At 54.6% G+C, this 26,883-nt stretch overlaps 1 protein-coding gene across 1 annotated transcript; it reads left to right on the top strand.

Moving 5' to 3' along the window:
* Positions 1-2,877: 2,877 nt before the first annotated feature.
* LOC121362879 (wiskott-Aldrich syndrome protein family member 3-like) lies at positions 2,878-20,619 on the top strand. The gene is made up of 10 exons (XM_041484781.1): positions 2,878-2,936; positions 5,163-5,312; positions 7,230-7,364; positions 7,486-7,639; positions 7,911-8,028; positions 8,237-8,412; positions 8,800-9,057; positions 10,118-10,500; positions 11,284-11,484; positions 20,461-20,619. Exons 2-9 carry the CDS (start codon positions 5,180-5,182, stop codon positions 11,439-11,441), a joined length of 1,515 nt encoding a protein of 504 aa, XP_041340715.1. The 5' UTR covers positions 2,878-2,936; positions 5,163-5,179; the 3' UTR covers positions 11,442-11,484; positions 20,461-20,619.
* Positions 20,620-26,883: the final 6,264 nt, after the last annotated feature.

Below are 26,883 nucleotides of genomic sequence, written 5' to 3'. Positions count from 1 at the left end.
TGCAGGGGTCTCAAGGAAAGGGCAGGCACTGGCAGTGCTTCTCCCATGCCCACCAGCCCCCAGTGCCACCCTGAGGATTTACTCTCACCGAGGCTTTCTGCTTTGTTTTGAGCGAGGGGAACGCTCGGGATCCAGCTGGTTTTAATACATTTAATGAACCTTTGGACAGCAGCTCTGGAGCAATGGTCACCTTCCCAGGGAGCAGTGACATTTGTCATGCTGCTGGTGCTCTCAGGCATTTGGGCTGCCAACAAATGAAGAAGTGGTCGCAGATGCATTCTGTAAATTGGAGCAGCGAGTCCTTGTGGTGCGGCTCTCGCTCCATTTTGTGGGAGGTAAATCAGCAGATCCGGCCCAGCTCCCCCAGGCAGGATTTTCCCTGCACCACAAAGAGCCACCTGCACAGTTCTTCCTGGCTGAATTTCTCCTGGGAGAACAAAACTCCAGCCCCTGTAGGCTCTGCTCTCCCCATGGCCCTCATTGGGAGGAAGGAAGGAGTTTAGGGCCACCTGAACCAGAGGTTGCCCCCAACCATGAGGTGGCTGCTGGTGGCCTCTCTGTCCTCTGCAGGTTTGTCCTGTTGCTCTTTGAACCATCCCACGCTGGTTTCCACCACGCTGTGGCAGAGCTCCACAGATCAACACCTCGAGAAGCTGCTGCTTTCACACCTTCCACCTATTTCTGGCTGCTCAGAAGCATCACACACCCCCAGATCCTTCCCAGCCCTCTTCTCTACCAGATCCATCCTGCCAAACTCCACAAGATGAGCTCCTTCAGGCACCTGCAAGCCCCACTGAGTGTCAACTCTGCCTCTCGTCCTTTCCCTGACTTCACATTCAGGGATTTTTTTGCTCCTTTCACTATTTCAGGACTGCTTTGTGCCTCCCTCCTGCCCCCAGCCCTTCCTCACCCATCCATTCCAAGGGTTCTGCACCAAAACAGGGTCCTGAGCAGCCACCACGAGGTGTGGCACTTCTTGTTTGTTTAATATTCACTTATAAACTTTTTTGTTCAAGGTTAATAGATTTTTCAACATATCTCTTGTTTTTTTCACTACTCTGGCTCCTGGCATCCAACCAAAGATTTACTGCCTTGCAAAAGCTTCCAGTTCCTGGCAGTGTCTGCTCCTCAGGGCTCAGAAGGACCCCGGAAAGCCCAGATGGGGAAAGAGCTCTGATTGCAAGGGCTGAGCAAACAGACTGCCCCAAAGCTTGGCCTAGAACTGAGCTTAGGGCAGGGCTGACCCCAGCTCACAGTCTTGAGGGGTTTGCTTCACCACACACACTCACATCCTCCCCAAACCCAAGCTCAGGGCTTTTCCTGGCTGTCTGAAGAGTGAAGGAGGTTTCCCTCCTTCCTGCTGCTCCATGCACCCCTGATCCCATCAGAAGCATTGGAGGTGCCTCGTTTGCAGCTGGTGATTGCAGCTTGGGCATCCTTCCCTGCCATGGCTCCACTCCCACCCCAGGTGTCTCCTGCAGGGATCACCCATGGAAAACAAACCCCAGAACTGTTCTCTGCTCCACCACAGCTCAGTGAAGGAAGGTGGGAGCCAGGACACCTCTCCCTTCTCTCTCATGCCACACCAGGCAGGGCGCCAGGGCTGCAGGTGCCAGGCACTGACCAACCCAGAAATCTGCCCCAGGGATTAAGCAGCACCTGAGAGATCTGTGGCCATCAGCCAGTCCCTCCTTGCAGGGCCACCAGGGCACACCTGGTCCTTCAGGCCACTTTGGATCTGCCTGCAGGGCTGTAAATGCCAGCCCAGTGGGACAGAGTGGCTTTGGGGGCAGGGAGGGAATGAGGGTGCAGTTATGCACGTGGAAAGCTGTTGCAAAGAATGTAAGGAGCAATGGCTGGACATAGAACTCCTTTTTTTTTTAACTGTCTTACAAAATGAGAGCTGCTCTTCTACCCTGATGGATCAAACTGCCAGATGCTGGTGCTGCTGAGGTGAAGGATAACATCTGGAAGGAGCCAGCTCATTTCTGTCCCATGTCCTCCCCTGCCTGGCCAGCTCAGCAGGCTGTGATTCCCTTCCAAGCTGCACCACTGGGTTTGGGAAGCAGGTGGGGAGCTGGTGGGTGTCTCCCCTCACCTGTGGCATTTCCCAGTACAAGATTTAGAGCTATTGGCTCTTTCCAGTCACAGGGAAAAGCTGCGTGATGGGAGAATCCCCACAGTGCACCTGAAACCTGAACCAGCCCCTGGCTGGTTCCATTTCTCCTGCCTTCACCCTCCAAGAAATTCCTGCTGAGTTTGTGGCTCCCATTTTCCTTCTGCCTCCTGACCCCACTTCCCACTGAGGGCTCCTGGCTTCCTTCCACCCGGGAGAGAGTGAAACCCCATAGGCTTTAATCCATGACCCTAAAGCCTGCACCCAGACCATCCCTGCCCTTGGGAACCTCTTCCTGAAGGTCTGAGGAAAAGATTTTGCCACCCAAAATCACCCCCTTGAAGTCCTGGAAATCACCTGTGACACCAGGAGGAGCAGGAGCAGTGCTGGGCACAGCTCAGCATCCCCTGCTGAGGCTCTGGCCAGGCTCAGTGCTCAGGATTTGTGTGCAGCCTCTTCGTGGGTGAGCAAGATGTGCCAGAGAGGACAGGAATGAAGCTGGAGTCACGTGCAGCCCATCCCCACTGAGAGAACTGGACTTGGGACAGGCCTAGGGATGACAGGTTTTAGGTGAGCAGTTGGGATTGCGAGGCAGAAGTCAGAGGTTTGGTGCTCTGGTGCAGCAGGCTGAGAGAACTCTTGTCAGGGGAGGGCTGTCCCTGGGTTCTGATCCCTGTGCTCCATTAACTGGGGGGTTGGGAAGCAGATTTTTCTGATTTGGTCAAAATTTCCTTTACAGGCTCTCCTTGCATACAAATGTGCCAAACTCCTCCTTGGTTCCTTCTGCTGCAAGCTCTGAGTCTTGTTTGGCCTCTTTGGGGTGAGATTAAAGGGATTTTCCTCCTCCAGGGATGCCCTCCCATGGCACAGTCCCAAATGCTGCCATCACACCCCCCACCCACTTTCTGCCTCTCTTCCAATCTGTCCCTCCTGGGAAGTTTCCAATCACAAAATCCCTTTTTTCCCTTAATTCTGCTCCAGGGTCCCCGTGGGGGCTGCGGGCTCAGGTGGCCCCAGTTCCCCCTGGGAATTTGTGTCCTGTGCAGGGACAAAGAGCCCTGGGAGCCAGGGCTGTGTCCAGTGGCCGTGTCCCGTGGCTATGGCCCAAAGGGATGCTGAGAATGGCTCTTTGTTCCCTGTTCCTAATTGCTGGGCCCGGGCAGCTCGTTAAGGGCTCTGCCCTGTGCCCTCCGGTGCCTGCAGCCCTGGGACGTGCCAGGGCTCAGCCTCTGAGGGCAGGTTTGGGGGGACACATAAAACCAGCTCGGGGTGAAGCTGCCTTAGCTCCTTACTCAGCCTGGGGGGCTCGGGGTGCCCAGAAAGGGGAGGGGGTTGTACATGGCCGGAGCAGAGATCCCTGCAAATGCTGGCACACGGGAGCAAACAGCCGGCAGAAATCTTGATTTTTGGGAGGCGGGGACATCACCCCATCCGTGAACAGTGGCTCTGGGGAGCACTGGGGGCTCAGAGCTCGCTCTGAGCCCGAAGCCCCTCGCAGCCCTGCGGAGGGCTCAGCGCCGGGTCCCTCCCGGGCACCCCGGGCAGAGCCCAGCCCTAGGAAAGGCTCCGGGCTCCTTCTCGGAGGGAGCTGGAATTTGCATTTGAAAGCAGCGGAGGAGCTGCTGCCGCTGCTGGGAGCGCTGGCCGGGTGCTGTCAATGGGAAACTGTTCTGTCCAGCGCTGCCGGGGCCAAAAAATGTGAACTCTGCGGATCGCTGGCTCCGCTGGGGCAGCAGCGCTGGCCCCGCTCACGGCGGCTGGCGGAAGCTGCTTCTCCCTGGCTGCCAACATTTTGGGAAAGATGGGGCGAGTGGGGATATGAAACAGAGGGATTCTGCTCTCTGGGAATGCTGCTGGTGCCCTCTGGTCCTTATCAGCCCAGCCACCAGCTTGCCTTTTGCGCTGGGAGCTGGGCTGAGCCCCGAGGCACTCGTGGCACCCAAGACCCCCTTGTGTGAGCCTGTGGGGTGGCTGCCTGTCCGTGTCCCTGTCCCTGGGTCTGTGTCCCCATCCCAGAGTCTGTGTTCCAATCCCAGGGTCTGTGTCCCTGTCCCAGGGTCTCTGTCCAAATCCCAGGGTCTCTGTTCCAGTCCCAGGGTCCGTGTCTGTGTCCCAGTCTCAGTTCCAGTCCCAGTCCCAGGGTCTGTGTCACCATCCCAGGGTCTGTGTCCCAGTCCCAGGAGACACCACCATGGATAATAAATGCTCCTTTTTTGCCTCTTTTCCCAGCCTGTTTCCCACCATTCACCCTTTACACCAGCGGGGTACCCTGTCCCCAGCACCCCACAGCCCAGGGTGCTCCTCCTTCATCCTTCTCTGCAGCTCCCATGGGTGCCCTCAGTGGGGACGAAGCCTTTGGTCTCCCTACATCTCCTTAAACCCTGTATAAAACAAACCATCCTCAGCTCAGGGGGGGACAGTGGAGAAGGGGACACCCAGAAATGCTGTGGGGGCACTCAGAGATGCTGTGGGGGCACACACAGGAGCTGTGGGGACACCCAGAAATGCTGTGGGAGCATCCAGAGATGCTATGAGAGTGCACATAGGAGCTATGGGGGCACCCCGGGATGCTGTGGGGCCATGCAGGGAGCTGGGATGAGCTGGCCACAGCAGCTTGTCTCAGTGTAGTGTGGGCACAAATAAAACCCTGTAGAGGCTGCAGTGAGCTGGAAATAATGGCATTACAAGCGCTTCCTCGCTTCTCTTTGGGCTGGACGAGGCTGTTCGGGGCCAGCTGAAGGGCTGCAGCACAGGGGAGCTTGCTCCTGCTTTGAACAGCTCTGGGAAGCGAGTGGGAAAGGACACAAAGCGTGGCACAAAGGTAGGGACAAAGTCCTCACCTCCACCCTGGCATCTGTGTGCTCGCAGCACCCCAAGGGTTGCACCCCCGGAGTGCATCCGTGCCCTGCTTGGAAAAGCCCTGCTGTACCTGCCGTGTCCCAGCGGGGCAGGAGGAACCTCCTGGAGAAGGCTGAGGCAGTGTGGGGGGACAGACAATGGTGAGAGCTGTGTATTTTGATTTTTCCTTCCTCTCCTTTCCCAGCAGAGGCGTGAGGGCTCGCCATGCCGCTGGTGAAGAGGAACATCGAGCCCCGGCACCTGTGCCGGGGGGCCCTTCCCGATGGGGTGACGAGTGAGCTGGAGTGTGTCACCAACAGCACGCTGGCTGCCATCATCAAACAGCTGGGCAGCCTCAGTAAGTCAGGGCACAGCCACCTGGTGTGGGACGGCACCAGGGTGGCACTGGGATGGCGCTGGGATGGCGCTGGGATGGCACTGGGATGGTGCTGGGATGGCACTGGATGGTGCTGGGATGGTGCTGGGATGGCACTGGATGGTACTGGGATGGCGCTGGGATGGTGCTGGGATAGCACTGGATGGCACTGGGATGGCACTGGATGGCACTGGGATGGTGCTGGGATAGCACTGGATGGCACTGGGATGGTGCTGGGATGGCACTGGATGGTGCTGGGATGGTGCTGGGATGGCATTGGATGGCATTGGATGGCACTGGATGGTACTGGGATGGCAATGGGATGGCACTGGGATGCCACAGTCACCCCACCAGTTTCAAACACAGAGGAACAGGGGTTGTGTGAGAGCCGTGTGCAGCCACTCCTAATTCAGTGGGAATTATCCAGCTTGTTGAAAATAGGAGGATGCTCCTACTTTTTAATTTTCTATTTTTTATTTTATTATATATAATAATTACTCATACAATTGTATAGAATTAATTATTTCTAGAATAAATTGTTATTGTTATTATGATTAATTTTAAAAATTCTTTTATATTATTATATACTTGTTATAATTGTATTATGTATATATATATATAGGTTTGGGGGTTTTTTTTAATTATATATATTTTTGTTTGTTTGTTTGTTTTGTTTTTTGGTTGGGTTTTTTTTTTTGGTTTTTGGTTTTTTGGGTTTTTTTGGCCAAGTTCAAAATGGGAACCTGGTGACATTTTGAGACCCATTTTCCTCCCACAGCTGGTCTGTGCAGTGGGGGATGGAAAGCCTTCAGGAGCCCCTTGCTTCTCCACTTGGCCAGAAATAGGAAGGCCAGGTGAAGATCTAAAATACCCAAAGCTACTCTTTTTTAAAGTTAGAGCTTTTTGAGGAAGAGAGGTCTCTATCAAAGGTCTAAACCTGCAGCTGTCTCCCTGCCCTGGGACTGATCTCAGCAGGAAAGGGGCAGATGAGAGCACTGCACACACCAGCGTGAAGGTTTAACAGGGGCAACCTATTTCATGCTGAATATCCACTTAAAATAGAGAGAGAAGCTATTCAGGGCCCCCCCTCTTTCACACACCTCCAGAAGTAGATTCTGCTCTAAAATACTTCCAGAAAAATAAACCCAGGGTGTAGGGAGCTGCTGGAAGTGCCAGGGCTCACACAAGCAGCACCCACGTCTGCTCAGGCTTCCTAGTCCAGGGAAAGGAGAATCAAATATGACAAGGCTGGTGAGTGCTCTGAGGAGGTTCTGAAAGTGCCCTGATCTGGGGAATTGTTTGAGAGGTGGGGTTGGAGGAAACCCTGAGGATCTGGGGAGATGGATGGGATGGGATGGGATGGGAGGATGGGTGCTTAGCCTACAGATATGAGCAGTGCTCTGCTAGATACCTCACTCAGCTCCATGACAGGAATAACCCTAATAAAAAGCTAAATAATCCTAAATAAATAACCATAAATCAATAAGCTGTTGTAGGGATGCACTGACAGATGCAGGATAAAGTGAAACAAATTGTAGGTCCTCCCTGCTGTGGCACTGTCCCCACTGCCCTGCTCTTGGCTTTCTACCTGGGCAGAATTTCCCCAGGTCATGTTGTGTTATTTTTGGTCATTTTTTTTGGTTGATCTGTCCTGATGGATCCAAGGGCTCTTTGGGGCACTGTGAATGTTCTGTGCCCCAGTGGGTGCTGCTTTCTCTGGAAAGGGGGGCTCATTTGGACTCCCCTGCCTCCTTGCATCACTTTGGGAGAGAATGAGGCTCAGCTCCCAGAAATCCAGGCTGGGGAGAGCACCCATGGAGCCAGTGGGGAGGTGCGTGCTCCGGGATGGGCTGAGCTGGGCAAGCCACCTCTGGTGACGGGCGCGTTGTCCCCTGCCAGGCAGGCACGCAGAGGACATCTTTGGAGAGCTGTTCAACGAAGCCAACAGCTTCTACATGAGGATGAACTCACTGCAGGAGAGGGTGGACCTGCTGGTCATCAAGGTGACGCAGCTGGACTCCACCGTGGAGGAAGGTGAGGGGCCGGGGCTGGTCTGGGGCGATGTCCAGACGTGCTCTCGGGGCCGGACCCTGCCCCGCCGTGCTCGGCAGGCTGAGGCCACCCCTGCATCCCTTGTCCTTCCTGTGCCCCCCAGTTTCACTGCAGGACATCAACATGAGGAAAGCCTTCAAGAGCTCCACGGTGCAGAACCAGCAGGTCGTGTCCCGCAACTCCATCCCCAACCCGGTGATGGAGATGTACCAGCGCTGCGACAAACCCCCGCCCCTCAACATCCTCACGCCCTACAGGTACGGGGCACAGCTCGCCCTGGGGCTCCGAGGGGTCCCTTCCATGAAGGGATCAGGAGTGCCCCCATTTGTGTGCTGTGCTGCCACCCCCATTGCGTGGGATACTTGGGATGTGTCCACAGCCTGCAGGTGGTGGCTGCTGTGTTGGATGTGTCTGTGATGGGGCAGCAGCTCATGGTCATGGTCATCCCAAAGCCCTCGGGAATGGGAATGGGAACGGGGGTCTTCTCCTGTGGCTGGTAACCCTCTCCCCCGCCTTCCCACCCCCCAGGGATGACAAGAAGGATGGCCTCAAATTCTACACCGACCCCTCCTACTTCTTCAACTTATGGAAGGAGAAGATGCTGCAGGCGACAGAAGACAAGAGGAAGGAGAAGCGCAGGCAGAAGGTGGGTGGGGGCAGGAGGGGGACAAGGGGACAAGGGGGCAGGAGCTGGGGGTGCTCGGGACCTGGGGACAGCCACCTCCTGGTGCACCCTTCATGCTCCCATTCCCTGCACTGGGTGCATCTCACAGGGCTGGGTGACGCTCCCCAGGGACTGCTCCTGGTCCAGGGAGCCGGGCTGGAGGTGGAGCCATGGCTTTGTGTCCCTGCAGGAGCAGCGGCTGGTGGAGGACTCCACCCGGGAGGTGAAGAAAGTGAGGAAAGCCCGCAACCGGCGCCTGGAGTGGAACATGATGGCGTATGATAAAGAGTTCCGGCCGGATAACAGGTTCTCACCATCCCCCTATCACATGGCGTCATCGGAAGGATCACTGTCCCCAGATAATAGGCAGGTTCTACCTCCTACACCTTCAGCTCACGGCTCTCCTTTGCTTTGCTCTTCCTCTCCGTCGTTGCGGGGGACGTGTTGCCCACAGCAGGGTTGGGGTGCTCAGCTGTTAGCCTGTGGGTAGCTGGTGTCCCCAGGGTGTCATCCTGGAGCTCAGGAGGAGCCTTGGCACTGGGATAAAACTGGAGCACTTTGCGTTTCACAGCTACGGGAAGAGAGTGGTTCAGCTCTGTTGTGTCCTCCTCCCCTCTGCTCTCACTCTGCTGTCTTGTACATCGATATTTTCATGGCCTTTTCTTGTCTTGTCGTCTGAACCCCAAAATACTCCCAAACCCACACGCCCGAGCTCCCTCAGGAGTACAACAGCCGGCTTTCCCTGTGCTGCAGGTCCTACGCGTCGGACGCCGCCGACCACTCGTACCCGGCCAGCCCCAACCACCCCGCGCAGCTGCTGGCCCCGGCGGCCCACCTGGCCCCTGCGGAGCACAAGGAGGGGCTGGCGGCCACCAACCCCCCGGAGCACGTGTTCCGGCCGGCCGCGGGCAGCCGGCAGAACAGCCTGACCCGCCTGCAGCAGCCCCACGCCCCGCCGCCCCCCGAGGCCGTCCTCAACGGGCCCAGACCACACCTAGTCAAGGATTACGGGTAAAGCTTCAGCCTGCTCGCTGGTGGAGGGGTGTCCAAAGGAAGGGGGGCTTGGTGGGGGTCTGGCCCCCCGTTTCTGGGCTGATGGAGCAGGAGAGACCTCCCCTGCAGCTTTCATGGTCCAAAACTGCTGGTGAGAGGCCAAATCAGTCAGCAGTGCTTTTGGGGTAATGTCATCCCAGATAAGGGGGCAGGGTGGATGGAGGGTTTGCCCCTGGGGTGTTGCCTGCCTTCCACCACTGCATTAGCCATAGCCCATCCCACCAGCAGAGCTCCACCACCCTTCTGGCTCTGGGACAGAGCTTTCATTGGGGTTCAGAGCAAACCAATCCAGAGCGGAGCCAGCTGGGTGCTGGGATGGGTGATGGATGCTGGATGGGTGATGGATGCTGGATGGGTGATGGGAAATCCTTCAGTCAGCAGTGCTCTGGCAGCCAGGGGGACCGGGTGTGCCCTAGAGGGCATCAGGCCGAGCATCACCAGCCAGGCAAGGCAGGAGACTGTTCTGCTCTGATCTGCACTGGGGCAGCCTCACCTTGAATACTGGGGGCAATTTTGGGCACCACAATATAAAAAAGACATTGAGATACTAAAGAGTGTCCAAAGGAGGCCATGAAGATGGTGAAGGGCTTTGAGGAGAAGCCTGTGAGGAGTGGTTAAGGGCATTTGGCAGAGGAGACTGAGGGGAGACGTCATTGCAGTCCACAAATTCCTGAGGGGAAGCGGAGGGGCAGTTGCTGATCTCTTGTTTGTGATGACCAGTGATGGGACCCGAGGGAATGGCCTGAAGCTGTGTCAGAGGAGTTTTAGGTTGGATATCAGGAAAAGTTTCTTCCCTCAGAGGGTCGTGGGGCACTGAGCAGGCTCCCCAGGGAATGGTCCCAGCCCCAAACCTGCCGGAGCTCCAGGAGCGTTTGGGCAGAGCTCCCAGGGATGCCCAGGGTGGGACTGTTGGGATGTTCCAGGAGTGGGACTGGATGACCCCTGCGGGTCTGTTCTATCTCGGCCATCCCTGGGCTCTGTGATTCTCGTGGCGCTGATCCCCGTGCCCCCGTTGCAGCCCGCAGCCGGTGCCCATGGCCGAGTACTTCGTGCCGCCGGCCCCGCCGCCGCCGCCGCCCGTCATCCCGTCGGCACAGACCGCCTTCGACAGCCCCATCTCGGCTCCCCCCGCGCTGGCCCCCGGCTCGGCCGCAGCCCCGTCCTACGCCCCTTCACCGCCCCCCGCGCCCCCCGGGCCCTACTCCGCCTCGCCGCCGCAGAGCGGCCCCATGGGACCCCCGGTGGCCCCGCCGCCCCCGCCGCCCGGGCCCCCGGCCGTGTCCGCCTCGCCCGCGCACTCCGCCTCGCCGCCCGCGCCCGCCGCCGAGCCGCGCAAGCCGCAGATCCCGCTGATGCCCATGAGCGACGCCCGGAGCGACCTGCTGGCAGCCATCCGCAGGGGTGAGTGCGGGCACCGGCCCGAGGGGAGCAGAGCCCCCGTGGCAAAGCAGAGTTGGGTGGCACCGGCGACACCGAGGGCAAGATGAGCGCTCGGTGGCCAGGTGATGGGTGAGGATGGCGGGACCTTGCCGGGGGAGTAAAGGCAGGGTGGATGCGACCTCCGCGGCTGGAGGTGGATTGCTGGCAGCTCCCAGCATGTGGCTTCCTCCCAGGCCGTAGTGGATGATGTGCTCCAAGGTCTCTCGCATTTCCCCTTCCTGCAAATCTCCAAGTCAAATGGTAAATTTAACCTTTCAGAAGGTTCAGTATCTTCAGGCTGAGTGGAAGCAGAGGAGGAGCTTTATTCTATGATACAGCTTTGTAATCATAGATAATCATAAAATCCTAGAATGGTTTGGGATGGAAGGGATCTTAAAGCTCAACCCATTCCACCCCCTGCCCTGGGCAGGGACACCTCCCACTGTCCCAGGCTGCTCCAAGCCCTGTCCAGCCTGGCCTTGGACACTTCCAGGGATACAGGAACAGGCACAGCTCCTCTGGCAACCTGTGCCAGGGCCTCACCACCCTCACAGAGAAGAATTTCTTCCTGACATCCAATCTGGGCCCACTCTCTCCCAGTTTACAGCCATTCCCTCCTGTCCTACCAACCCTATCCTATCATCCCATATAACTTTGTAACCACCAGGGCAGTCGCCCTCTTGTCTCAGCCAATACTTTACAACTGGGGGGGATGCTGCACATTGGGTGCACTCCCCCCTGAAGCCTTCCCCCCCTTTCTTGTAGGAATCCAACTCCGGAAGGTCCAGGAGCAGTGGGAACAAGAGGCCAAGAAAGAGCCCGTGGGCAATGACGTGGCGACCATCCTGTCGCGCCGGATCGCGGTGGAGTACAGCGAGTCTGACGACGACTCCGAGCTGGACGATAACGAGTGGTCGGACTGAGGGCTCCGGGCTGGGCGGGCTCGGGGCTCCAGCTCTGCTCCAGGTGTGTATGGGCACCTCCAGGTGTGTGTGAGCACCTCCAGGTGTGTGTGGGCACCTCCCCAAGGTCGCTGCCGGCAGGCAGGGGCCCCGCTCGGTCAGGAGCTTTGCTTTTACACTATGTCCAAAACCCTTCGGGCAGCAGCAGCACTGGTAGGATACACCTCGGAGGCAGTGAGACCAGAAATTAGCAGCACCTTCACAGTTAATGACTTCCGAAATTCTCTGAAGGCAGGTTAATAGGATTACTCCAGATTTGCACCTGGAGCAAGAGCGGAGACTGGCCCTGAGTGTGCTTTGTGAGAGAAGGAGCCCCAGAGGCAGCAGTGCTTTTCCAGCTAAATATTAATTGTGATAACGAGAAGCTCCTGGAGAAGAAGCCTTGTTTGCACAGCTGGTGCCACCACGGGAGCTCAGGGGTGGGCTTGGGGACACTGCTGCTGGTGGTTCTGGGGTCAGGCAGCTCCAAAGGCGGCCTGTGGGCAGGAACCTCCTTCCCTACAGAGCAACACACCACATTTAGTAGCAGTCCCTGTGTTGTTGCTCCCTGGAAAATCATGGAATGCTTTGGGTTGGAAGGCACCTTTAAAGCCCATCAAGTCCAACCAGGACTGGGACACCCTCCACCAGACCAGGCTGCATGAGCAGCCCGAGGTGTTAGTGACCTATGTTAGTGGATAGCCTGTGTCCATCCTCAGAGCTGGTTTTCTAGGAGCAATGGGGGAAGGCAAGGCTGGAGTGGCTGGCAGGGAGACCCAGCCTTGTCTGGGCTTGTCCTGCCTTTTCCAGTGAAGGAGTAGAGATGTCCAGGGAGCTCCCCCAAGCCCAGCTCTCCTTGGCCTTAGCGTGCCACCATTTCAGTGTGATTTGGGAAAAAGTGAATCAGACAATCTGCTGCTTTCAGGTAAACTCTGAACTTGCACTTTGCAACCCCACAAACTGTGCCTGTACAGTTGAGATCAGCTCAGAGCCAGGCACTGATTCCCCCTAACTGATCCTGCTCCATCCCCTGTCCCAGGTATGGACACTGATGGAGGAGCTGGGCAACCAGCCCCTGTTTTCCCATCAAAACAGAGCGTGACCCATGGAGGAATTTTCAAAGAGCTGCAAAGGGAGGAGGAACAGAGCAAGGCAGAGCAAAGGGGTGGAAAATACTGGAAATATCACAGGCAGGTGTGAAAACCTGCAGAGAGCTGGGAGAGGTTCCCCACCTGTGGAAAACAGGCCAGGACCAGCTGTGGATTGGCCAGTGTGATGTCCCCAGACCCCCTCTTGTGTTCCCCTGGATCACGAGTCCCTGAACAGGCAAAGCCTGAGCTCTGTGCCCAGTTCCCTGCCTCTCCCAGTAGCCCTGCAGGTGATGGCTACTTTAGAAGGATTTTGGCTATGTAGAAGCAGCCAGACCTGTAAAAGAGGTGGGAGGATATGGAGATCCAAATGCTGATGGTTAAATTCACAAAATCCTAGAATGGTTTGGGATAAAAGGGATCTTAAAGACATCATCTCATTCCAATCCCTTGCCAAGGGCACCTTCCACTAGAGCAGGTTGCTGATTTCCTGGGAAATGCTGGTGTTGAGCAATGTCCCAAACATCTGCTCACTTGCCCCCAGTGACAAACCCCTCATGGGCAGGTGTGATGAACCCTCTGCCCAGCTGCTGGGAAATGCCCCAGGAGCTCTCCCTTCTCCTGACTGGCACAAAATGGTCTCTTGTCCCTTGGATGTGACACCTTCCACACCCGGGCTGGGAGCTGTGCTCTGTGTGGGCTTGAGTGGGGGTGCAGAAGGGATTTGGGATGTGGGAGAGGGCAAGGCAAGAAGCAACAGGATCCAGGGAATAACTCATCTGCAAAACCCAAGGAGCAGGAGTGACCAGAGGGGCAGGGAGACACCATGAATTCCTGGTGCACAGTGAGAGCTCTTGATTCTGGTGTTGACCCTCTGAGATGCAGGGAAATGGCTGCAAGAGCTTTTTGCAGAGCCCTTGCAATGCCCAGGACTTGCTTTCCTTGGGAAGGCAGCTGGGGTTTGGCTGGAGCAGGTTCAGAAGGAGGCAGAGTAAAAATTCAGGGCAACAGTTAAGGTGGAGTTTCTGGTGGAGCGTTACTAACATAGATAAAATCACAAAACCATGTGTAAGCGAAGAGAAATTTGGTTTATTTAGGTAATTTAGGAAGAGTAATAACCCTTTGTGAGAGAGAGAAAATAGCAGGGGCTGGCGGAGCTGCTCTTCTCTGTTCCAGAGGTGGAGGGGCTGCAGAGTCACTGTGGGACCCAGCAGAGCTGAGGAGCCCCACTGGCCTGGGAAGGGGCTCAGGGACACAGGGGACTGGCTCATCCCTGGCTCGGGGACTGTCCCAGTTCTGCAGAGCTGAGCCAGTCCTGGTGGGAGCTGAGGGCAGCCCAGTGCCCCTACAGGACCAAGTCCCTTCTTTTCATGCACCAGTTGCTCTGTGTGTGTCACATGGGGCCGTGCAATTGGGGCAGGACTCCGTGGCTGTGGGGCAGGTCAGGGCTGTCCCACGGCCCTGCCACCTCACAGCACCTCTGCTGGGACTGGCACTGCCAGGATTGGTGCCGTGGCAGGGCAAAGTGCTTGGCAATCACAGGAAGGCTGGGAGGGACCCTAAAGGTCATTTGGGTCACTCAGGCCACATCTGCAGGGCGGATGCACAGCTGGCAGCCCCAGGGGGCAGGAAAGGCTCACCCCCATTTCCTCACATCTTTGTGTTCTTACACCACCCGTGTCCCCACTGGTGTAAGAGCACCCATCCCAGCAGCCCCAGCACGTCCTCACCCGTCCTGCTCTGCTGAGGGAAATCCCTGAGAGCACAAACCCAGCTCACATTCCCAGCTGCAAAGCCAGCAGCACCACGACCTGCCAGCGCTGCCAGCTGGTGGGAAACATCACCACCCTCCTCTTCAGGGACCACAACTGCCATGGAAACCCTTCAGCTCTCTTGGTAGCAGGGGTGGGATCCCCCATCCTCACCCCAGAGAGCTGTCTGGTGGGGCTGCTGGAGAAGTGCCCTCGGGGTGGGTTTGGACACCCATTCCTGGTCTGGCCATGGCACACCCAGCTCTTCCCAGCCCTCCCAGCAGCCCCACAGAGCAGGGAAGCACCAGGAATCATTCAGGTGGGAAAGGACCTCCAGGACCTCCACACTGGAGCATTAACACCACAGTCCCATGAGAGCCATTCCATCCTCAGTGCCTTCCCTTGAGGGACTCAGCCACGCTCCACCACCTCTCTTTGAGTCAAATCACCTGGTTTTTGCTCAGGTGACCTTTGCAATCCAACAGAAGTGACACCAATTCCTTGGCTGCTCTGGGTGGTGCTGCTGGGAGTGTGCCACACTAATTAACACTGTCTGTCTGCCCCACATGCTGCACACTCAGTGGTTTGTACATGTGTGCCTATTTCTGTACTTTCCCCCCAAAGTAGGCCATGCTGAGTTACACAACCTGAAATGCTCAAATCCTCATGTGGGCTGATATAAAAGTGAATATTTAAGTATTTTATCTAGCTTGGCAGACATTAAAAAATACAATCCAGGTCACAGATGATTGAATTTCTCCTCTCTCAAGAGTGCCAGAATTGGGCTGAGGAGATTCTCCTGTACATTAAGGTATCGTGTTCCCTGCTAAAATGTAGCAGTGGCATTTCATTGCCAAAGGATAATCACAGAGTGCCAAACATTTAATGAGTCCAACTGATCTCCTGAGAGCTCCTCTTTCCATTTTATCTGCTTCCCCCTACTTGCCAATTTATGGGCATAGATTAAAAATAATAAATATGGCTGTCAACAGCAGGGGGAAATATTCTGTGTCCATACACATGGGGTGGGCTGCAGTCAGTGGAACAGTCAATGAGTAAATTTTGGTTCTGCTTGGAGATGTCAATGGAAGGCTGTCATCCTTGAGGTCCATCAGGAACCTCTTGGACATCCCAGGTGCATCTGAAAAGGGACTTTGCAGGGAGCCCTGTGCCCGTGGTGCAGCTGTGAAGCTACCCCAGGTGTGCAGGCAGGTCCTGCTCGGGTGGCTGGGGATGGTGGAGTCCTGCAGAGTTCACTCTGTGGTTGGGGTGACCACTGGAGCTGGCTGGTGGCTCTTAAAGGATCAGTGTCCTGCAGGAAGAACGGATTGGGCAGTTTCTGGTTTCTAATTTCCTACCCAGGGAAGAGACCTAGAGAGGAGCAATCACCCATCCCACGAGGGCTCCTGCCTTTGCAGCTGTTTCATCTTGGGAAGGTTTTACTCCAGTGACAAACTTAAGGCTGAGCTTGGCTTCTTCAGAGAGCTCTTTCCACAGAAGAGCCCTCAAATTTCCTCCCAGCCACTTTTCCACCTCTCTCTCCCTTCCCAGCCTGGACAGAAGCTTTGCAGACTCCCCTGAGCCTGAACTAACACCTCAGCTTTAATGACAAAAGGGAGTTTTGCTTGGAGGGAGGCAGGTGGTAGCACTGGAGGTGGCATTTTGGAGGGGGCATTCCAGAGGTCCCCAGCTGGCAGGAACTCTGTGCCACTTCCTTGTGGATGGAGCAGGGATGGCCCTGGGAAGCACCCCCGTGGGGGGGATGCTGGCAAGGGGAGCACAGGCTGTTCCTTTCACCAATATTCTTGTTTTTCCTGTAGCAGTAGTTATTTAGGGGTAAGGTTTTCTCAGCTGGAAGGTCACTTTACAGATTAAAAAAAAAAAAAAAATAAGGGCAAGGAGTCTGTCCTGAGGAGTTTACAGTCTACAGCAAAGACCATGTAACCTGCACTGCACTTTAGAAGCCTCAAATGCTCACTGACCCATGAATTTCCCCTCGACTGGGCAGCAGCCCCTTGAGGGCAGTTGTCCCTTCCTTAGGTGACCCCTGCCCAGCACCAGCCACATTCCTGCTGGTGACAGAGCCCCCGGGGCTCTCCTGCCCCAGTCCCCACGCAGAAGTGCCTGAGCAAAGCCCAGGAGAGCCGAGCCCCGCTGGGTTTGTCCCTGAACTGGTCCCTGTGCACTCGGGGGCCTTTCCCTGCCCCACACAGCTGTGCTCCCTGGGATGACCCTAGGTGGGCTGGGAATGGTGTCTGGAGCACCTCTGAGTGACCCTCAGGGCTGTCACCAACCCCGGGACAGCCTCTGGAAAACCTCCTCTTCCAGACACTCATAACCCAAACCCAGACTTTGAAGTGGTTCCATCTCTTTGAGAATCAAAGGGGTTGTTTTTCTGTGTCAATTTGATTTTTCTTGGACAAACCCCAGGGATTTTAGGCTCACTCTGTCAAGCTCCACCTTCTCCAGGTGAAAAATGTGCCTGTATTTTGGTGGTGGAGGGAATAAAGAAACCAAACCAAACCCCAGAGTTAAGGACCCCAGGGAGGAGGTGTTTGCCCCAAAGCCTTCAGAGCTGTGCCCACAGGCAGGGTGGGACAAGAGGATGTCCCCAGGGGAGGACACCAGCCTGGTGGTGTCCCCCAGGGTGCTGTCACCACCCTGGTGGTGTCACCAGGCTGAGGCAGAGCCTGCAGCAAGGGCTAGGCTCCTGCAGAGGGAAACCCCAGGCAGGAGCTGCATGGAGAACATCCCCTGAGGGCAGAGCTGGTGTGACAGGACCCAAAGTGGTGTCAGAGTTACAGGCTGACAGGACCCTGAGGCCACCACAGCAGCACTGATGCTTCACCCTCCCCTGGGCATCTCCCGCGGGTGTCTCCAACCTCTCCCTCCTCCCAGGAGCAGGACTGAAGCTCTTGCTGGTTGTTGTGAGCCCCAGATGTGTGAAAGGAGCCTTTCCCTGCACATTGCTACTGCTCAGTGGTAATTCCAGCTCCTGGCTCTGAATGAGGTTAAGAGTGCAAGAGGAAATAATACGGCAGCAAGGAACCAGCCCAGCATTTTTGGTTGGTCATGCTCACATCAGCCTGCACAGGGGAAACCTCAGGCAGGTCAAACCCTGTGCAAAGCCACCAAGGGCAGTGAAGAGGGGATAAATCTGTTCTGCAGGTCAGTGTGGGACTGAGCTGTGGCACGAAGGAGCTGAGTCAGGTCTCAGGAAAACTTTCTGGAGGTGAGGATGGAGAAACTCAGGTCACAGAGGCTCTGCCGTGGCTTTGAGGAGCCAAGAGAAGCTCTGGCCTTGTGTGCAGCCAGGGAGCACTGGAGGTGCCCACAGGGCCTTTCTGGCACGTTTGTCATTCTCCCTCATCCCCCCCCTGGGGCTCTGTCCCCCGAGGGTGGGTTACAGCCCCAGAGCATCCCCAGCAGCCAGGGCAGCTGCTTCTGCTCCCCCTTGGTTTTGGTGTTGAGCCTCAAATAGAATAAAGATAAAATGTGCTGCAGAACCAACAGCTGAGAGGGCAGGGTGTGAGCTCCCAGCTGCTTCTGCTGTGTTTCAGTAGTTAGAAGGCAGCAGCTCCTCTGGACCATCCATGATCCACAGACTGTAGTGAGTAAACCATCAAGGTGCACAATTTAACATTTACCCTTTGATTGGGGGTAGCTCAGTGGAGAAATCTAAAAGTAAAACGTAAAAAAAAAAAAAAAAATCTAAAAATAAACAAACAAAAAACACATCACCCACACAACAAAAAAGCAAACAAACAATTCCTCTGGACCATCCATGATCCACAGACTGTAGTGAGTAAACCATCAAGGTGCACAATTTAACATTTACCCTTTGATTGGGGGTAGCTCAGTTGAGAAATCTAAAAGTAAAACGTAAAAAAAAAAAAAAAAAAATCTAAAAATAAACAAAAAACACATCACCCACAAAACAAAAAAGCAAACAAACAACGCACATGTGATTTCCAGAAGGATAAACTGTTCCCTTTCCTTCCCTCAGACCTAGACTGTTCCCTTTCCTTCCCTAGAGGGAAGGTCAGACACAGCAAAACTTCCCAGTCAGTAGCAACAGAACAAAGCAGGTGCCACCAGGAGCACTTCCAAAAATCCCAGGAAACTGGTGTTTAAGGAAAAGCAATAATCACATCACCCCAAGGCAGCAAGGAGAGTTTCCTGCCACTACAGGAGGTGCTTTCATCCCTGGAGGCCTCTCCCCAGCTCAAGAGTTTCAAATCCCATTGATTTTCACCTCTCACTGGTGCTGGTGCAATCCTGGTGCCTCGGCTGGGATTGCTCACTCCATGGAAAATCACTTCTTGCCATGGAAAAACCACAAAAGTCTTGTGTTTAAAAGGGAGAGGACGTGGAGCCAGGGGCACTCCTGTGCTGCTGCTGCTGATTTCCTCCTGGCAGCAGGAGTAGCTCAGGCAGAGCCCTGCCAGGGCTCCAAAATTCACAGTCATGAGCATCAACACCCCCCTCACTGCTCCCCCTCCAAATTCAATTTTACACTGAGATATTCCAGCTCTGTCTGTAGCTCTGGCTGGTTTTCCACAAATGGGGCTGCTCTTTCTGGTGTTTTTGTCTCAGGCCAGAGCAGATTAGGTAAAGAAAGCAAATCACAGACTCCCAGAACTGTTTGGATTTCCAGTCTGGATTTCCATGGGCAGGGACACCCTTCAGGAGACCAAGTCCCACCCCACCTGCTCAAATCCTCACAAATTTAAAAAACCTTTGTCTTCAAAATGCATTTTCAGGGCCTTTTGGAGCTGATGGCTCCTCACCTTAACAGACTTCCTTAATTTTGGGGCTGCCTGACTTCTTGGGGGGACCTGAAGCAGGGTGTGAGTTTGGGGTGATGCTGGGCTGCGCTGGCACCTTCCTCCCCTCTGCTCCCAGCTGTGCCCTGCCACACAGAGGGCTGGGGTCCAGAATTCCTGCTGGGAGCCCCGCGGGGCAGGGCAGCTCCTGGTGACACAAGTGCCTTTCCTGGGGGTCCCTCTGGCCCTGCCAGGGAGCCTCCTGGGCTGGGTGGGCTTGCTGTGCTGGGAAGGGGCAGAGCTCAGCTGGGTGGGGACCTGGAGCTGCCCAGACCCTAGGGGATCCTCTGGGATCCCTCCTTCCCCAGGAGTCTCTCGGGGAGCAGTTTTCACTCCACTCTTGGCCAGCCCCAGGAACTGCTGCAGCAACCTGGAGGCAGGGGGAGTGCCCAGGGGATGTGGGAGGTGTGGGGAGGGGACAGACCCTGTCACCACTGTGCTGTGGGTTGCTGCTGTCATGGGGCAAGCTTTGTAAAAAACCTTCCTCCTCCTCCTCCTGCTCCTCCTCCTCCTGCTGGTGTCCAGCCTGGGGCAGCTGGGACAATGCCAGCTGTTGCAGCAGGACAGGAGCCATCTCCTTCCAGCTCCCATCCTCTCTGGAGCCAGCAGGAGCCCTGACACCTCTGGGTGAGGCCAGCTGCTGTAGGAGAGTTATTTTGGAGGGAATTGAAGGCGGGTGAGCATCATCTCGTGTGTCCTGCAGATCAAGGCACCTCAGACCCCAAGGTCCTCTGCACCACCCAAGCTCTGAGCTCAGGAGACCTCCTAGAGCACTGGGGCACCCATCCTCCCAAAACTGAGCATCCAGGAGCAGCCAGCTCCAGGTGGGAATTTCAAAAGCAGTTTTCTCTCCTTTTGGCACCAACTGGTCGCACACAGAGCCCAGAGCCAGAGCTTGGGCTGCTGTTTGTGGAGGCTGGCCCCAGCTGTGCAGGGGTGGCACAGAGGGGACAGGGACACCTCGGCATCCCAACGCTCCTGCAAAAGGCTCCTTTTTTAATCACAGCAGAAGAATTACCCTATCTCCTTAGATGTGCCACCTGGTAGAAGGAGCTGGTGCAGGATAGGCACCTTCCCAAGGGAGGGTGAGCCATTCCAGGCCATGAGAGACTCCCATTGCTCCAAGGCTGAGTTGAGGAAGGAGATGTTCGCTGTCTGTGGGGTCTTTAACCGTGTGCCCTTAGTCAGTAGGTGAGTAGATGTTGCTGCCCGTATCTATCTCCCCTACCCAGTTGCTACGTGTGAACAAGTGTATTTCTCCCCAGTGTTGTGGGTTCTGCCTGTGGTGACACGAGGATGGAAAGGCAGGGATGACCTCGAGCTTCCTTCTGTACAGGGTAGAGAGGAAACCTGGATCGGTCCGAGGCACCGCTTGTAACTACATTTGTTCAAGAAATGTCATCTTAACCCCAAACTGTTGACACTTTATGCATGTGCTAATTAAATTTAAAAGAAAAAAAAAAGGAAAAGAATTAATAAAGATTTTAAGAGGTTACAGTAGATTTGGCTTTGGCTTTTTGTCGGCTTGTGCTTTGCTGTGAGTTAATCAGCCCTGTGATGCTCCCTCCTCTGTTCGAGGCCAGGACATGGAAGGAGCAGCAGAAAGCTGTGATCTCTCTAAAACCCCCTCGTTTGGAGAATCAAGCCCTCAAAGATCAATTAATTCCTCAGGGTATTTAATCCATGACTGCCTGGGTAGTCAGAGGGCAGGGGAAGCCCTGTCTGTGCTTGGACAGCTCCTGCTGCTCCTTCCCAACCCCTCTGTGTCTCCAGCAGCTCTTGTGCTCATCCAGCTCCTCCTGATCCCAGGGGAAACACAGACCCCGGGTGAGGGAAGGCAGAGATGTGTTCTGGACTCTGAAATAAAAACACAGACACACAGAGCATGGCACATACCTGGGGCAGCAGCCCAGATCTTCAAAGGTTTTAATTTTACCCCACAGCCCCTCCCCAAATTTTTGGATATCCTCTTGACAAATCACTTTAACAGTTTTATTTACAGTAATAAAAATAAATTACTCTTACAGATGAATGTATAATATTATACACAATAGAGATACAGTGCAATAACAGCATTGATTTGTTTTCACTCGTCATAAAGTGCATCAAAGGGGCTTGATCTGACCATAACTGAATGACAACTGTACATTTCCTTTGAGATCAACTTTCCCAGTCAAGTCTAAAGGCTCATGACAGCGCTGACAGCAAACAAGGCGCTGTCCTGACTGCTGTGGGATGGCCTCATTCCTGGGAGATCAGGTAGCAGGGAATGGGGTGGTTGATTCCCCCGGTCCGTGCTGCTGGCAGGGCTGGCGGGGGGCTCGGAGCCCCAGGGGTGAGCACGGGGCAGGCTCTGCCTCTGCCGGGGGTTCCTGCTGGGCTTGGCCGCCAGAAACTCATCCCTGCCTCGGGCTGGAGGGTTCCCTGCCCGAGAGGACGCTCCTTATCCCGGGGCTGGTGTGCTCTGACCTGCTCCCAAGGGATGTCAGCCTCCAGCCCTGTCCTTGTCCCTGTGCTGCAGCGCCCAGGGCCGCAGCCAGCCCCTGCCCAGCTGGAATAAAAGCTTTTCCTAGGACGAGCCAGCTGTTTTCCACCTCCCAGAGCCTGCAGGAAGGCCATAAACCTGTGCTTGTGGTTTCAGTGGCCAGGGACACGAGGTGCTGTCAGTGCCCCTCAGCAGGGAAGGGATCACCTCGGAGCCCACTCAGCTGCTCCTGGCACCGGGCAGAATTCCTGGAGGAACTGTCACCCCGGAGCTGGAGACAGCTCACTCACACCCCTCCAAGGCAGGGACTAAAGGGCTTCACACCACCCGCAGAGTGGGGTGTTCTCTGCTGGAAAGCCCCTTTTCCCTCTGTGCTGCTCTGTGCCGCAGTTTTCCAGCGGGAATGGCAGAGCTCTGTTCCCGGGGCTGCAGGGATGTTTGGGGTGCTGGGGGGGATTTTGCAGTGGGCAGCTGCACTGACAACAGAAGAGCTGCAAAGGGTCCAAGTGGAGCTGCCTCACCTCGCCACGAGGGAAGGCTGAGAGGAATTACAAGGAAATACCATGTGCATCCAACAATTATTCCTGACAATTAGAAGTGAACTGTTAATTCTTCGTTAGCAATGATGTGGGTCTTGATGCTGGTCAGGACACACCAATACAAGTGAGTACCAATGGCCTTTTAAAAGGTCTCCCCACCCCAAATTTGATGCTTTTACAAGAAAGAGATACTTCATCACCTAATGAGAACAGTAATGGTTTCTTGGGGGTTCATTCCAGGTTCAATTAAAACTCTTTGATGTGAGCAGACTGGGGCTGCCACATCAGGACTGAGACCCTTGGAATCTTTACTGCTGGTTACTGACATGAAGCTGGTTAAAGAGAGACATTTTCACTGCTCAGAGTCCCAAACTGACCAAAAGGGAAAATGAAAAAAGAAAACGAAGCCCAAAATAAAACTAAGCAGCTTTGTTGGTAGAGTCTGTACATTTTAATAGGGTTTTTTGTACTTTATTATTTTTTTTTTAATTTCTCATGCTGGGGCAGGGACAAGGGCTTGTTGTAAATGCACAAGCTCCCCCCAACCCTGGCACATCTCCACGAGCCTCAGGGCAGCTGTGGTTACATCCCACCCCACGGTGGCCCTGGCCTTGTCACAGTGTATTTGAGGAATGTTTGCTCCTTCTTTCCTCCTCGCCCTTTCCTCGTCCCCTCCGCTCAACCAGCCAAGCACCAGCACCAAAAGCTTTTCACCTCTACATTCTGTTGGCCACCAGCTCGTGGTGGAAAAGCCAAAGGCACCCAGAAACCTGCAAATAAATCAGCAAATAAGCACGGATTCATTTCCCTGGCTATGTTGATCCCTGCCATAGGCTCAGGGCTGGTGTGATGCCACCTGTAATGACTCAGGACCAGTTTTCTGCCCATTTCTGCTGCTGTGGATCCAAACCAGCTGCTGGGGAGTCCAGAAGTGACAAGAGTCCAATCCCAGCCTGGCTCTGGCCTCTCGTCCTTTATCAAAAGCTATTTGCAAAGCTCAGAGTTTGAAGATGCAGTGGCAAGATCCTGGCCAGGGTGAGGACAGGGAGTCCTTCCCAACCAAACACCCAGCAGCCCTCTCCAGGCAGCTCCAGCTCCCACCTGGGGGACTCTGTGGACATCAGAGGACATCTGCAAATTTCCAACCAGCCAAAGACCCCGTGCTTTGCAGGACTGCCACTGTCCCCTTGTCTCAGCTGAAAAGCACAATCATTAAATCAGAGGCTTTCAGAGCCCTCAGTTTTACAGAGATACAGAACCCCAGGTGGAGGAGGCCTCCCAGTACACCCAGCACCAGGAAACACGGAGCACTGGATGTACTCCGGTTGCTCTGTGTCCTTCTGGTGGTGCCCAGGAGGTGGAGAGGGGCTGCTGGGTTCTTTTCACCAAGTTTTGGATCCTCAGTAAATCCACAGAGCATCCACCAGCTGGAAACCCCATTTGGCTTTTGGTGGTTCCCTTACCATTGGTGCCTCATCCACATGGGATTCCATTACATTCATGGGAGCTGCTCCCTCTTTGTGGCAGCAGAACCCCATCCTAAAGCCCTGAATTCCATCCCAAACATATCCCAAAGCCAGCCCCAAGCACCAGGACATTCCCACCCTGCACACAGCAAGGCTGCCTCAGTGAGTGATTTCAGGTTTTAAATCAACTTTCCTGGAGCTCAGCATGGGGAGGCTCCGAAATCCATCACCCCCCCAATGCCCAACATTGCCACTCCAAAGTTTCCCAGTAAAAGGTTTTCTCTGTGGGAAACAAAACCAAAACAAAGCCAAAGCACTGCAGCAAACAAAGGTACAGTAAAATGGCCAGAGATTTCCAAAGGCAACGCGTGGCAGGTGAACCTAAACCTCTTTATCCTCTTCTTCACTTCCCCTCATTTCCTCTGATAAAACAGGAGAGGAAAAACAGCAAAAACAACACCTGGAAATTGCACTATTTTTATTTAGGGGAATGACTGCAAAAATGCCAATTTATCAAAATGGGGGTTTTTTTTAGAGGAGATTTCTTAAGACTTTTCCTGAAACCTAACAAGTGTTTTTAGCAGCTTTAACATCCCAAAGAGAGAGGTGCTAGACCATCACACAAAATGAAACGAGGTTCTTGTTTCACAGTAATTCTGAGCATGGAACAGCTCGTGCCACATCCTGGTGCTGACTGTGAGCTGGGTCGGGTCACTCAGGGACCAGAACTCAGAGTTTGCCTTTGCCAAAGGGGCTCAAATGTGCCTGGGTGACCCCCTGTGTCCCAGGGAGGACACCCCCACCTGCTCTTAACCTCACTCTGGCAGGGGCTGTGTCCTCAGCTTTAGCTCCTCACATCCCAAATCTTTCTCCTCTTGCTGTGGAGAAAATTTTCATTGATCCTCATTTGACTTTGGTGAAGTTTACCAGCGCATCCCTCAAACTGAGACACATTTTATGTAAGCAACTAAACTCCAAAAAGAACATTGTTAAAATCAAGCTCTTCAGCAACAGGGAATTTACTGGAAAGCCAAGAAAATGCAACTTATTTTGTGTCAAGGTTTCTCTGGAGCTGATTAGTTGAACTACCTTTCATCTAAAGATACAAAATGGACTGCCCAGAGAAACAAATCCTGACTTCTAGCTAGGGTAGTTGTATAAAAACATTTCAAATGTTCACAATGTTTCAAAAAGGGTTAAAGTTATCATGTTTTCACACTGAGGAGCTGCAGGGACCTGGCTGCACTTAAGAAACCAGAAGAAACAGAATGAGTAAAGTGTTTGTATAAATATTAGTCTTACATATATATTTACTTTAAAACTTACATTGATTCCACATTGTGCCAACTGCCCATTCTCCAAGGTATTCATCAGAGAAAGGAAAGGAAAAAAACCCCAAACCCACAAAACATAAAAACTCCAAGACTGGCCACCTCTCACAGGCAGACAATAAGTCCAAGCCCCAGGCACTCTTGGGAACCTCAGAGCTTTCTCTTGTGCACTTAGCTCCGAGGAGCGAGAGATTCATTGCCAGATCCAGGGACAAAACCCACCTGGATCTGTCTGTACCCAGCCAGAAAGTGACTTTGTACCCTCTGCAGCCACACAAAGCAAGAACATTTCTTCCACTATCACAGACTCACAGAATGTTACAGGTTGGGAGGGACCTCAAAGCCCACTCAGTGCCACCCCTGCCATGGCAAGGACACCTTCCCCTGTCCCAGGCTGCTCCAGCCTGGCCTTGGGCACTGCCAGGATCCAGGGGCAGCCCCAGCTGCTCTGGGCACCCTGTGCCAGGGCCTGCCCACCCTCACAGGGAACAATTCCTGCCCAATATCCCACCCATCCCTGCCCCCTGGCAGTGGGAGCTGTTCCCTGTGTCCTGACACTGCTCACCTTTGCCCAAATCCCTCTCCAACATCACAACAATTTCTCTACAGCAAAGCAGAACATTTGGGTACCAGACCCAGCTGCTGGAGGGTCTCCCAAGCCCCCCATGCCAGGAGCCCGGGCAGCACACCCCCTGTGCCCTGAGCCACCCTGGATGTCCCACCCAGCCCTGCCCCCTCTCCGGGGGTTGTTGGGTTCTCCCTTCCTTGATCAGTGAATGCACGATTCCACCTCCCGGCCAAAAGAAAGCCCAGGATAAAGGACACTTCATCACGGCCTCACTAACACCACAAAGCACATCACACAGCACGGGAATGTCGGGGCTGGCGCTTCTCTGACGAAGCGAGGTAAAGTGGCAGCATCAGCAATGACACGTGTGGTGACAGAGGCTTCTCTCTCGGGGACTCCAGCAAGCCCGGACCCCTCTTTGGATGAAAACCCCACCCCCTGTAAACAACTCGCGTGGAAGAGGGGAAAGCAGTGCCCCACTGCCCGGCTGGACAAGGAGAGCCCTTCCTTGGCCTCCCAGACTTTGGGGTGCAGGGCACCCCCGCTGCCCTCACCTCACCAGCGCTGCCCCAGTCACATTTTCGGGGGGAGGTGGGGGGGGGAAAGAGGGAAAGATCCCCTGGGTGCCCCCACCCCTGCGACAGCCCGAAGAAGCCACACCTAAAGTGTCTGTCAGCCGCAGGTTCTCAAAGTGCTCCTCCAGCCCCCGGGCCCTCCGCCCCGCGCGGCCCCCGGCCCGAGCTCTCCTCCCCCATTATTGCATAGCATCGCAGGCCCTGATTTCGGGGGATGGGCACAGCCACCCCACGCGTGGGGACCAGCCCCGCCGGGGGGGACGCGACACCTCCCTGCCCGCCCCCCGCTCCTGTGGCCTTCCCATGGGATGTGCCCCGAGGCGTGGGACCCCCCGGATGGGGCCCGCTGCTCCCCTGGCTCCTTACCCCGAGAGCAGACAAACGCCATCGTGCGAGGATCCTTTTGCTTTGCTTTGTCCTTTTTTTTCTTTCTTTCTTTTTTCTTTCTTTTTTTTTTTTTTTTTTTTTTTTTTTTTTTTTTTTTTTTTTTTTTTTTTTTTGGTGTTTTGTGTTTTTAAATAAAAAATAAAATGTGTAAGAAAATAACATTTCTAAAGGAAACCATTATCATTCTACTCTCTCTCTTTCCTTTTCTCTTTTGTTTTTTTTTTTTTTTTTTTTTTTTTTTTTTTTTTTTTTTTTTCTCTCCCTCTCTCTCTCTTTTTGGCCATCTTTCCATGGAACGAGATGTGCTGACCGGGGAGGGGACTCCTCCCGGTAGGAGACAATAACGACAGAGGGGAAAAACAGAAGGAGCAGGAGAGCCAGGGAGCACCTCTGGCTCTTGCTCAGTCC

Source organism: Pyrgilauda ruficollis, unplaced genomic scaffold (assembly GCF_017590135.1).
Source record: "Pyrgilauda ruficollis isolate IOZ18807 unplaced genomic scaffold, ASM1759013v1 scaffold67, whole genome shotgun sequence".
Classification (NCBI taxonomy): Eukaryota; Metazoa; Chordata; class Aves; order Passeriformes; family Passeridae; genus Pyrgilauda; species Pyrgilauda ruficollis.
The sequence above is the reverse complement of the archived record's forward strand: the minus strand, read 5'-3'. Positions and strand labels throughout refer to the sequence as shown.